The sequence below is a fragment of the Dermacentor silvarum genome, chromosome 1 (genome assembly GCF_013339745.2).
Source record: "Dermacentor silvarum isolate Dsil-2018 chromosome 1, BIME_Dsil_1.4, whole genome shotgun sequence".
NCBI lineage: Eukaryota > Metazoa > Arthropoda > Arachnida > Ixodida > Ixodidae > Dermacentor > Dermacentor silvarum.
In genome coordinates this window covers 93,714,627-93,728,340 of record NC_051154.1, presented here as the reverse complement: position 1 = coordinate 93,728,340, position 13,714 = coordinate 93,714,627, and the positions used below count along the sequence as shown (strand labels likewise).

Sequence of the window (13,714 nt, the reverse complement as noted above, 5' to 3'; positions counted from 1 at the left end):
AAGGTTGGCGTTTAACATCACGTGATCTGTTTCTTAGTTGTTTTTGCTTTACCTCCGTTCTTTTCGCGCCAAAATTCTGCGCTGTTGAGTGCTTGCCGGTGGTCTGTTGTGTGCGGTAGTGGGAAGTTGTGGTAAGCTTATAATCAGATCGTTACACTTGCTTAACTTGGTTAGAAAAACTTGCATAATGAATTGGAGGGCTTGCAAATTCTTAAGTATGCCTGCTTATGCTTATGAAACGACCCTCTAAAGGTGCGATTGTAGCGAACAAAGCCATGATGCCGGAGCGTGGAGGGGGCCAGATCGTCGCGCAGCTAATATCTCATATTTTTTTTTTTTTTCGTTTTCAGTAATTGTTAAAGCGAACGATGTCGTCACCTGCGAGCACACCTCGGAGGAACACGAGAAGCACGAGCCGAGAGCCGCGGACACGTATGTTGGTCGATGCCTTCGACTCTCGTGGTCGCACTAACAACCTACTTGAAATTGTGCAACTTAAAGGGTTTTAATATTGTGAGCATGTGCCTTGTTACGCGAATTGTACGTTCATTATGAACTTGCGACGAAGGGTAGCGTAGTATTAACGACTACCGCCAGCTACTTGCAGTTGGAACTGGTCGCATTTAAAGGGATGTGGTAGGAAGTAAATGGTCGGCCTGGTTTCAATGTTCTATCTTAAATACTACTGCATATATTAATGCGAAATTTTGCGTGCTGACTGGAGAAACCCCTTAGCCTAATTTTCTGCATTTTCTCTCGCCGCGGCACCTTTATATAGTTTCTGTAATTGTGTGCCAAATTTTACTCAGAGTTCAGATTTCGGTGGACTCAGAAAATAATGACACGATGGCCATTTGAATCGGCAGCTTTATTCCATATATTAGTTTAAAAAATGGCTCACATTAGTCATGACCTATAAAAGGAAAACTTCAGGTTAAAGAAAAATGTTTTTGTCAATGTAATATAATGTTTTAATACTCCAGGTTCAGACTGTTAGTAATAGAATGTGCTATAGGCTGTAAAGTTTCACTATAATCAGGCAAGTAGTATCTAGAAATGGTACACCCATGAGCAAAAGTATGTGGACCACAATCTTTAAAAAAAAAAAAAAAAGTGCACTGGAAAGATTGCAATGACTGCAGTTCTCACTTTCAAGTAATGTGCATAGGCGGCTAAGAAAGTCGGTTTTACTACAGAATCCCTGTTTATTATACTTTTGCTCACAGGTGTACATCAAGGATGGTGAGGGGAGCAGAAATGGCGCTTTTAGAAAAATTAATTAATGTGATCAGCATTCTTAGGGAACTTTGCCCATTTTCCGGTTTGACCATTTGTATCTAACGTCTTTCACCCAGTGACCCAAGTTGTCTACTAGCTTGGGCCACTAGGTATGTGCTGGCGGCTGTCTTGTCAAGCAGATGTGGGCCGTTTGGTATGTGGCCAAGTAGAAAACTTGCTGCTGTCTGGCCTACTAGACAACTTAGGTCACTGGGTACGGGGCGCTAGATATGTGCCCGTCCTTGACCAGTCCCACAGATTAGATCCTAGGCTTCCCAGTGCAAAGGTTTCACAGGGGGTATGTAGCCTTAACTATATTAAAGCTATCGCACCTCACTGCAATAGACACCTTTGCATTGAGCACCGCCGCTTTTATAGAAAGCTATTGCAACGAAGTTGCAGCCAGGATATTAGGGATAGTAGGGCTTGCTACGGAATTTCAACCGGGGCGCACTGATTACAACAAAATGTACTGTGTCGTGATATCATTTGACATTGTGGTTGGCAGTGAGATTGCCACTTCATGTGTCTGCTGATGTGCTCATAAGGTTTTATGATTTACGGATGGCATGGGGATATGGCATGAGTATACAATAATCATTGTGATATATAAAACATCACCTATGACACACCTACCATAAGACTGCTAATCGTATTAACATCGAGAATCATCACCAAAGGATTGATATGCTGTCAATATTTTTGTTTCCACTTTTACCACAAGGGTTAAAATTGCTCCAGCAGCTTGCATGCCATTTCTTGCTTGTGTTCGATCATCCCCAAAGCATTTCTTAGTCTCTTTTCCTTCTCATTCATCATTCCTTGCTCCTTGTGGAGCTGCAGTACTCTGCTTTGTTAATCTGCTCCTTATCAAGGCAGATGTGAGAGATGTCATAGAGTATACCAGGTTTTATGCCAAGTGTGCTCAAAACAGCGTTTTGTTCTGCGTATTCATCAATGTTCAGTTCGCATTCATTGTTGTCATGTTGGGGGCAATGTCGAGAGATGTCATATTGGATGAACAGCAACGAAATAGCCACAGTAACGCAATACACTATAGAAGCCTGCTTACTAGCAAAGTTTTGCAGCAACAAACCTGTGATCAACTGAATATATTTTGCATACCAGGTCGCATTAATCAATAAACACACTGACCAAAAACAGTTAAGACATGTAAAACTCGAACTATGTCTTTTTAAATATACCAAGGTGCGGTGCTCATGGCACTATTTTTATTGGTTTAGAGTACTTGTCAATGCTTTCTATTGCTCTGCCTTGTCCTCAGGCTTTGTATAATTTTTTGGCTCTAAAACTATTTTTTTTTTTTGTTTTCCTCAGTTCAATCTACCATCTCTCATTTAAGACTCTAAAGTGATCTTGACCTCAGCACGCCACAAGGATAGGCCCCTTTTTGGCTTATGGGGAGCTCACCTCATCATAATCATCTCGCACCTTTCTGTTGGCTCGTGATGCAAAGAGGCCATTAAAGTCGAGTTTTTCTTTTCACTACATAGCAGCAGCTGTTCTATCATCTTCACTTTTATTAACCCTTTGCGGTCCGTTGTCGGGCAGGGCAACGCAACCCGGCCATAGCGGTCCGCTGTCGGGCACCGCCCGACAAGGGGGTTCGGTGGTTAAATTTCGTGGTTTTCTCACTGCGATTCGTGCGCATTCTTTGTATACACGATGCGCCATCTCTTGAGGGATAAATAAACTTTGTTGAAGTTTACTTTTCTTTGCCCTAGGGTGCTGCACAATGTTCAGCATGACTTCTGGATACCAGGGCGTTCTCACTTGCGCGCGGAAAAGCATGTTCGCGTGCCATAAACACGATCCGCCATCTCTTGAGGGATAAGTAAACTTTGCTTGTTGAAGTTTACTTCTCTTTGCACTAGGGTGGAGCACAATTTTCAGCACGGCTTCTGGATACCACAGCGTGCTCACTTGCGCGCAGAACAGCACGTTCGCGCGGTTCGCTGAGAAGCATGACGTGCGTTTTACGGTGGCGCATTTAGTGAAAGCTTCTAGAGGTTTCCATTGTCAATAGCTTTATTTTGAGGCGCACACAGCTGCCGAATCATGCTGAGAAAGAACAGCGACACCTGCAGTACCGCCGCAACCTCTTCCAACAGCTGGTGGGTCACGTGAGGGCTAGAGCCAAAAATCGGGGCCGCTCTGTGCGGAAGGAGTGTGAGGAAAGGCTAGATGGGAGGAGCCGTTTCATCTACAAGCTCCCAGGCCGAAATAGCAAAGACTGTGCTGTTTGTAGCGATCGAAAAACAAACGGAGGCAGGAGGGAAACTGTGCTTTTATGCAAAACCTGCAGTAACAACCCTGGTTTTCACCCATAAAAATGCTTCGAGCGGTATCACACGCTGCTCAAATATCGGTAGAGGAGTTGCCTGAAGAATGCAAAAGAAACAATAAATATCCTATGAGTTTTTCGTCCACAGTTTGTGGTTTTCATCGCGGCGCTATAAACTGGCAAAATAGTTTCGGACCGGGACCGGAAAGTAGGTAAGAGTTTCGGACCGCAAAGGGTTAAGATTTTTTTAAAGATTTTTCATTTTAGATAGCAGCTAGTGATCCTGACACATTGTGTCGTCTGCTTCCTGAAATGCAACTGCAGCAGGAAGGCCATTTGCAAGGAAACCAGGATCTGGAGTAGGTGGTGTGAGAAGGCCTTGTTCGAAGTGCCATGTTTTCACTGCTATCGTAGTGCTGGTGCTCTGCAGTATTTTGCATAGCATCAGTAGAGGAACACAACAATCCACAACAATATTTTCCACAAAGCTCTATGGAATGAAAGGGGCGGTTCATAATAGTAAATAAACAATTCTTTTTTGCTGTTAAAGGTTCCCATAGATTGTTCTTGCAGTTTAAACATGTTTTTAAAGAATTTATCATCATTTAAAATTGAGCCATTGTGATTCCCTTCAAATAAAACAAAATCTGGCAAAACTCTTCTACGATGACCATCCTAGTATGTGAATAGCCGAAATGTGGCTTGTAGGAGGCCCATACTGCAACCTGAGTTCCTTTCTTGCTTTTCTATGATGATTATTATTTACTGAATTGCCTTTTATAATATGCGGGTGCATGAACACCATTCACCTTCACGTGAAAAGTTAAGAGCAAAATAATGCAGTCTCAAAAAAATGAAAAAAAGAGACAGAGAAAAGAAAAAAAGAACACTTGGACACGCTGGGCCATCTAGTGGCGCAGCGTGTGGTGGAGGCCACGTGAAGTCCTTTGTATGGCTTCCCAGATTGCGGTGGTGCATGTGAGCCCTGTACTGCAGCTGGGCTCCTCTGATGTGCTTCTTTCTGGACACGCTGTGGCAATTAGCGGTGCACCCATGAAATCTGATTGTGGATTCTGAGATGTGTGGCATGCCGGTGTATGCGAACAATGAGAATTATATCCTCCACCCTGCAGGCATTTGCAGCATGCTAAAGCATCAAGCTGCTGTGCTTGAGGAACCTGTATGACAGGGGTTCAATTCTTCCCAGCACTGGAGAAATTATAAAGGAATATTTTTGTTTGTGTTTCACTGAGCAGCGCCATTAACGAGGCTAGGCTTATATTTTAAACTGCACTATCTTCGGGATCGGCTCATATTTCATGGAATATTTAGATAGCCAGAAAGAAAACCGGTCTGACAGTGCCAAGAATGCTGCATAAAGAAACACTCCTTAGGAGGTTAAACAGCCTCCTAAATCTCTATGAGATTGAAATTTTGTTAAGTGGCAGGTGTGCACCAGTCCACAATGAACATACAGCTGCAAGAATTTTTTCAAGTGATGTCATAATAGTAAAGTTGAAGGCGTTTGAAGAACGACTGTAAGGCTGCCATGTTTTTGTGCTTGCCTTTGCTTCTTTCCCTACAAGTACTCTTCCTCGCTGCATACTTCTCTATACTCTATCTCATCAGCAAAAGTTATGGATCGCTTCAAACAGGACAGAGACCAGAATAGCTCCAGCCTTGTCCCCCTCTGATTGCCCTGTGCGTGAGGCCATCAGAATGAGAGGTTCAAGGAAGGGTCAGAGGTGCATAATAGTGAGCCCCTCTTTCTTCTCGGAACACACAGCCGGCTCTTGTCACATTGGTGCTCTTGTCCTTTGTTGATTGTCCAATTCATAGCTTTTGTGCTAGTGGCGTCATGTGTGAAGAGGGGACCAGGAAAGCCCAGACAGAAGCTAGGGCGTGTTTTTTGAGTTTGGGGCTTCTCCGTGGGTGTGTAGCGTTGCCATGTTTGCTAAATAGGATTTTCATGGCATTCTGTACACATTGGCCCTTTAAGGTCCATTAGTCGTGTTCAGCTTTGAATTCTGCATGGCAACTAAAAAACCTGGAATGTTTGCATGTGGTAAGACATTCAATAAGGCACTCGGTTAGCGTAGCTCAAATCGGGCTTTAGCAATATTTGACATTGTGTTCCATATGTTGACTGCCATGCAACTTCTCTTTCCCCTCATTTTCAGCGTCGAGAAGCCTCCGAAACACACGTGAGTAGTGAAAATTTGAATAAATAGGTTGCTGTGTGATAATTTGTTACTTTGTAACATTGGCAAGCTCTTTATGCTGCCCCTGCATTATGAAACAAAATTTTTGGAAATGTTTCAGATTTTTGCATATACTTATGTGCGGTTTGTCATCTCTGCCCATATAGAAGTTGAAAAAAAAAATCATTTGAGCTTTGCTTAATACAAATGCTGTAATGCAAAAATCACTGCTCCTGCATCAGGCAATCAGGATCCTGCCAGGTGGCTATCTTCCTCCCAAGTGAAAATTTTCAACTGGTATTCCAACTGGCACCCAACTGGTTCCAGTCTAAATGCTTTGACACACATTTGCAGTTGCAGTTGGGACCAATTGCAGCTTGTTTCATCTGCAAATAATTTTAATTGGGTCTGATTTACTGGTACTAGTTGGGACATGTGCAATGTTCTCAGCTGTGCTTAAGCAATTGGTTCCATTTGCAAAATATATCGAGCCTGAAATGACGCAGTATCCTGGAGCAATTTAATTTTGCTTCCATTCACAGGTCTCTTAAACCTCACTTGTGAAGCTTTTAATGCAGCCGGAGCTTTAGCATGACACTGAAATGGCAGGACAAAAGGAATTGTGACCGGACGCTACTGCTGGTCATGTACGCAGTTTGCAACCCGAGTGAGCCAGTTCATGACTCGCACAGGCTGCTAAGCTGTGTTGGCGACTTTTTGGACAGTTGCCAAATTATGGCACAAAACACTGCATTCTTAGCAGAAAGTCTAAGTGGTGAAGACGTTGACAACTTGCTTGAAATTTTTTCTTGTTATTTATTTTTTTAGCTATAGCTTTACGTTACCCAATCTGGTTGTGAAATAACGGTTGGAATATGAAAAGGATAGACAACCTTTGGTTTTCTAAAATGATATCGGATCTCAAGATTGTTTGTGAAGAGGAAAGAATACGCTGCAGCACAGTCATTGTGCGACTTTGAATGCGCCACATTCATCCAATCATACACCAGCATACATTCACAGGCACTTCCAGTGCTTGAAAAGCTCCTTGCATTATTTTTCCTTCACAGTGACAACAAAGTCAATGTCTGATGATCCTCTAGTGGATCTCGGTGATATAACATGTTTATTCCATATGCAGACTCTATACCTAGAATACATAGCTTGTATTTAAAGCAGAGGGAACATGGTTAATGAGCTTGCGCCAGTTCACTGCCTTTGCTGATTTGCCAAGGCTTTATTCTGTCTCATTGTGCCATCTGCAAATTGCTTCTTTCTTAGGACATTGTGCTTGGTGGAAACAATGTACAATTGAATGTCTTTATAACGAAGGGGTTGAAGGCCTTCGAAATTATTCGTTATAGATATCACTTTGTTGTAAAGGTCATGCACTGCACCACTGACAATATAGCCAGGACAGAATTATTCCTTCGTTATACAGGTCATTTCGTTGTAGATGCGTTTGACTGTATTGCAGGTTCTTGGCTCTACAGCACAAATGCACAGCTACTCACTCTTACCTGTGTATATGAGTCTGCAGTTCCTCTTGCTTGTCAGCAGTTGAATTGCAAATAGACATCTCATCTTTCCGTATATTTCACCCAACAACTTGTTTGGCATCTACAGTTTGTCTGGTGGTAATAATGAAAAGCCTCTTTTTAACTGGGAATGTGACACTTTAAATTGGCTAGCCCTGTGGACAGATCTCACTACCTTGCAGGGAGAAAGTCAAACAAAAATACCATGGATGGCTGGAGCATGGCTATTTTCCATTTATATTGGACAAACAAGGCAAACATCATTGTGGTAGCATTAATCAACTGCTAAGTGCAGTATACATAAACAAATTTTGTACTCTCAACACACCAGTAGAATCAGAGCATTCTAAAGTTGCTGGCCCCGATACAAGTCACTCTGTGCAAATCCACATGTTGTTAGTAATTCAAACCAAGAAAGGTGTAGTAAATCTATAGCGTTTTTAAGTATTTGAAGAGAAACAGGGATACATTAGATTAGATAATAGATAAAATCATTCTACCATTATGATTAAAACCACTTCAAATTGCATGTTGTGACATACGAATTGAGGTATGGAAGTAACTTGTCAATTCTTTGTGGACATTTTGTGTGTATTATGTAATTATAGTGCACACAGTGTACATGCATGTGTGCGTGCGTGTGCTAGAGAAAAAGATCAGCTCAGAGTGGTTTGGAGCCCAAACAGTACAGAGCACCATTTCACTGCACTAAAGCATACATTTAGCAACTTCAAAAGGTTGTAGTGGTTTTGCAGTAGAAGGCACTCTGGCAGTGATAAAGGTGCTGCGCCAAACTGCGCCGTGAAGGAAATCCTGCTACATGCTGCGCCAAATTGTCGTTTATCTAGGTATTGCACCAGGACTGCACCGACACACACCTGCTCTGAATTGAGAATATTTCGTGCGCAAGAAGGCGACGCACATCCAGCTACTATCCTATGTAATTATGGTGATGCACGATTGTGAGGGCACAGCTGCTCGACGCACCTCCTTTCTCGCGGTCGCTTAGTGGTATATCTACAAGTGCTTAAGCCACAATTTATTACGACTAGGCAACCACGTCTTGGAAGAAAAAAATTCAACGGGCCAAGGAAGTAGTCACAGATGCACAAGTCACAGAGCACAGACGCTATTCAGTCTATACCTGTGACGACAACTAAAGTGGTATCATTGTTCCATCTGGATTTGCACTGCTTAGTCGTGCTTCTGATCAACTAACAACTTGCTCAGCTAGTAATTTCAATTGTAGGGATATATAGTGTCGATATAATACAGCCACCCAATTATTTATTGAAGAGCCCTTTACCAGGCCAACATGGCAAATTTTGATTATACATTGGAAGTTGTTACATGCCCTCTAAGGAGCATTCTACCGGAATAATTTTTCAGTTTGGTTCATTAATAGCTGAAATAGAAATATTTTTGTGCCATGAACCCATGATTTCAGAAGGCGAGCGTCACTGGCAACATAGACACTCTCTACTTGCCCCCGTCTAGCCTTGCAAGCGAAATTCCTTCCCTGTGTCCTCGCATACCGGAGCTCGAGGATCGTGTGATGCCTACGTTACGGGCCCCGCCTTATTTATATATTAAAATACGGAATTAACTGTGAATTTAAAGTAAGTTTGCACTTATTTTTATCTTCTTATATAATAATAAAATGGAACAGCAACTTGAAAATTAGTTGCATCTTAGTATCATACATATTGAATTCAGTGTTTCAGAAAGTACTAACTTGGAGCTTCCTCTTTGCACCAGAGCAGTAAGTTTTCTTGCTCCAAACAACACATTTTTCCGCTCCAAATTGTGATTTTTCCCGCTCTGAAAGCTGCTCCAAAAAACGGAGTGCCACTACCATCACTGCGCTGCAATCACATAACTAAATATCTTTATAAGTGCCCAAGTGGCTGTTGGCTTCAAAACCAGTTTTAGAGCGTTGTCAAACTAGAAATTGGATGCTGCATAGTAAACATGATACATGGACATCACGCAGAAGTATACTTGCCACTTATCTCACCAGGTCATGGCCTCTGCATAGTTCCAGCTTTTAAGTGCCAGAACATGCTTGTGCATACCTGTGTCTGTGTGCATGCATACACCTTTATATTAGCGTTCACCTTTTTTGTTTGGTGTGGCTAGGGGGATGTATTTCTTTTAGTTAATTATTCATTTCTGTTATGACTAACTTGAAAAAATCTGAAGTTGGTCGTCCTACATGGTTGTTGACTCTTCAAATACCATACTCCTTTAAATTGTGCTGAATTTCAATGGCAGATTCAGAGTTGTGTGCAAGCTCTGCCACTAAGTGTCGTCCTTCAAGCGAGAGCACTTGCTCCAAATCTGCGTTAGGAACACTCACGCTCCAGCCAGAATAAGCAGGGGTGCAGAGCTGCACAACCATATACGTACTGACATTCCTCACACTGAAGCGAGTAATGAACGCTTGCCTATTTTTCCAAAAGACAAAAGTTTCTCGGATGCACGGCAAGCCCTGCCAGTCTGCCATAGTAGTGCCTGGCCACATTCTGAAGGCATGGTTGTGTGCACAATTTCAGTTACCTCGGTGCATAAAAACTCAAATGCGACCTCCAGCCTCCTGTAGCTATGAGGCGGAAAAGCACATATGCCAAACTGGTTCTTGTTCTAATTCACCATGGTGATTACTGTAGAGAAATTTTAACAGCTCTGTGCAGAGATCATGGCTTGACAGGTGCTGACAATTTGATAAGAACATGTGGCTGGTGCCTCCAATGCTACTTTGTCTTTCTCTAAAAAGAACTGAAAATGTTGCTATAGAACTGCTCCATATCTGCCATTGTAATTCACTGTAATGAAAAAGGCATAGTAGTAGACATTGTGAGTGCACATGGTGACTTCTGCACAAAGAACCAATCGTAGCAGAATTACGCATACTGTATAAACATTGAGCTAGTTTGGAGTAATGACTTGTCATTGGGCAGAGCATTGCTCTTTCCATGGAGAGCAGCAGCCACTAGTGTGCAAGGAATGATTTTCACGACACTTACGCTCTTTATATGTCTTGCACAGTCCTTTCTTTAAAACAACTGAAACACAGGTGCTGTCCGATAGTCTATCTCACTTTTTTTTTTTTTTTCCAGCATCTAGGAAGAACACTCGTAAGTACTATTTTTGTCATATTGGACTTATTTGTTCTTTGTATCAGTGTTCAGACAGTGTTCTGCTGTTTGCATGTACCACAATTTATTTTGATGTGTTTTCAGTAGAGATTTTAGTTAGCTCCTTTTATTGCAATTAAAAAAAATAGAAAATAGCTGCTTTTTCAAAACGAGGTTCTGAGCAATGTCTGTGGATAAAATCTCTTTACCCCAAATGAATGTGAAAGAATTCAAGACCTAATATATCTTTTAAGTTGTAGCGACTGTCTGTCTACGCCCGCCTTTGTAGCCAACACCTGAGCTGGCAGCGATGTATGCCGGTAGTCCCATCATCCCGGCAGCAATTCATCATACTTAGGCAGAGTCCTGCTCTTTTGTCAACACTAAAACATTCCTTCGCTTTCGCAATCGTTTTATCTCACTGCCTTTCCTTTTTTCTAGCTCTCCCAAAATGCACATGTTTTTTTCCTGGCGTACCCTTCTCTTGACAATAAAAGCAGTCTACTCTCTGTCCTCAAGCTGTGAAGACTTGTTTCTAACAAAATATAGGCAGGGCAGTGCAAAAAAAACACGGAAGAAGAAGGGACATGTAAACAGGAGAGGATACAGACGTGCCTCTTCTTTGTTGTTTTTTTTACGCTGCCCTGTCTATACTTAAAGAATGAACCAACTAGCCCAAACCATTGTTTTATTGCTAATATATCCTTCTATAGTGCTGTTAAAAATGCCTTGCTTGCTCTAAATTTTGGTATTGCTTGCTCCTCTTGGGTAAATACGTTAATTTGTGTTGGTTGGCAAACTGGCAGATCTGTATGTTTTAATGCCGTAACATTGCTGCAGCTTGCATTTGTTCATTTATTGCTTTCGTACAGTACCTGTGATATTTCACAGAAAAATATCCCTGTAGTGCTTGTCCCTTACAACATACCTTTTTTTTCCTTGTTCAGCATCTCGAAATGCAAGAGGAACACGTAAGTTCTCACTGTGGTTCACCTTTTTGGTGATATTTTATAAACAGTTCATCCCTTTTTTTTATGAAAGTTAGTTGTGCCCGGGACAGTGATATTCTTCTTCGTGTACCTGATTTCCTGTTCTTTTAATTCGCTTACACACCGGTTATCACATTGTGCATGACCATGACCAGGCTTCTAGTGGAATGCCCATGGAGGCAAAAAAAAAAAAAAAGCTAACAATCACATAACTGCATACTTTTTGTTTTCATCCCTTGCGATTGTTGCATTTTGTTAAAGTGTGTTAAAAAATGCATACAATTTCCTCCTGGTTTGTGCCAGCATTCTTTAGCAGACCTTTGGGTTACTGTAAAAATAAATAATGAAGATATGAAGAGATGGCTACTGTAAACTTCTTTGCTGTAAGTGTAGAAAAAAGTATGCTTTGTTGAAATTTTCACCATTGTCACTGTGAAAGGGGCCAACCATACCATGATCACATTCATCACATCCTTAAGGTACGATGTCTCCTCTGTTACCATTTGGCGCAAAGCCATGGTTTACAAAGATATTGCTGCTCTCAACAACTTTGTAAATATATTTTCAGAATCCGTCTTTAAAAAAATTTTTGTTTCTTTTATCATTCAAAATAAGTTTTAAAACGATAGCCTTTTTTGCTTGCCCCTTTTTTTAATGGCTACTTACTGGCCGTCTGGCTTTGTGGCGTCTTCGCTGTGGCCTTATAGACGATGCTGCACTGCCACACGATGCAATGCCCCTGGGTGTAGCACATTATGCTTGTGGCAATGGAGTGTGCATCCACTTGCAGTAATGGATTGCTCATAGTGCTATGCTTGAAAGTGCTGTGCAGGCATGCATCACGATAATTGATTGCTTTTTGGGCTTTGGCAAAGGGTGTTTAGCTTGCTCGTCTCTGTTGAAGTCATTTCATAAGGTTGCATTACACGTTAGTTAATAATCATATCTTTATATTATATTGTGTGTCATCAAAACTCTGTTATGTTATATTTGTGTAAATGTGGTTATATTGCATTGCAGTTTTAAATAACAAAGGCCATTGCACATTGCATAAACTCTTCAGCAGCTTCCCAAAGAAGAACTTGCGCTGAAGTGGCAAGATGCAAGCATCACTATGTACATTCAATTTGTCAATAGCAAAGTTGTTTGCTTGCTGCTCTGTTTCTTTTTGTTTCTACGTGTGTGAAGTTAGTGCTAATAGGGAAACCAAAGAGCATTTGAGGGGCGATGCTACACTTCAGAGCCAACTTTCTTATGTATAGATAGATCTTACAAAATTTACACACCTTGTGTGTTTTTTGATGGGCTGATTCCAATAATGTAATAATTTTTGTCCTAGGATAAGTAGTAGCTTAATACTGCAGACACTGGGTTCTTTTGCTGGGGAAAAAAAATAGCATCTAGACAAAAATAAAATAAAAAAGGGAACAAGAAATATCAGGAAACCTTACGGATAAAGAAATAATCTAGAATGTCTAAGGTGTGTGCTAAGGTATAAACCGATGTCCTAGGTCAATTGGAACTAGAATTAGAGCCCTACAATGGTGCCAAAAAAGGTGCCATCTTGACATGTGAAACATGGCTCAAAAAAAAAAAAAAAAAAAAACACCAGAAAAAGAATTTGCATTGAAATTGGGTTTAGTGCAAAACCCATGCATTTAACTCTTAGGTAAAAAATAGTTATGATAGCTAAAATAGAACAGAAGCTAGTATTTTCTCTCCAAAATTGCAAGTGTGTCAAAATTGTTTTCAAAAATCAAGTAAAAACATTTCACAGCAGCTTTATCTGGACAAGACTTATAAAATGTTATGGAAATGAAGGGTCTTGGAAATGTAAACATGACAAAACTGAAAATACACGTTTTGGGCCAATTTTGGTCTTTACGAACTTGAGTGAATTGTGAGCACAAAGTGACACCTATGGTCATAAGTTTGTAGCTGATGCACAGTACTTGGAATTTAATGTTTCCCATAAGGACATTAAGCTCAGCTGTTAACTCCTTTTCTCTGGACTAGGGACTGCCGTATAATAAAATTTATCCTCGCTCTCTCTTTTTTTTTTTTGAGTTTTACAGATGAGCCAAGATTATAAAGGCACTTTCTTTGGTTTATGCAGTTGTGATTCTTGTTTGCTTATGGCTCCTTATATTATAAAGTACAAAATAAAACTGTATTGTAGGTAATGTAGCTTTTTGTTTTGACTTCATAGTAGGGTTCAGTAATAGCATTAGTCTTGGATTGGTAGGGCAGTGTTACAAGGGGAACA

General features: G+C 41.1%; 1 protein-coding gene across 2 annotated transcripts in view; it reads left to right on the top strand.

The window, feature by feature from the left end:
• The window catches only part of LOC119432598 (DNA replication licensing factor mcm4-A-like), an 89,297-nt gene continuing 75,583 nt past the window's right edge, over positions 1 to 13,714 (top strand). Inside the window, exons 1-5 of one of the 2 annotated variants that reach the window (XM_037699762.2) lie at positions 1 to 131; positions 351 to 432; positions 5,764 to 5,787; positions 10,442 to 10,459; positions 11,407 to 11,430. In XM_037699762.2, coding sequence (XP_037555690.1) covers positions 369 to 432; positions 5,764 to 5,787; positions 10,442 to 10,459; positions 11,407 to 11,430 — 130 coding nt within the window. In that variant the 5' untranslated portion in view covers positions 1 to 131; positions 351 to 368. Of the gene's footprint in view, positions 132 to 227; positions 253 to 350; positions 433 to 5,763; positions 5,788 to 10,441; positions 10,460 to 11,406; positions 11,431 to 13,714 lie in introns of those variants that run through there. The other variant, XM_049671025.1, reaches the window with a different exon arrangement.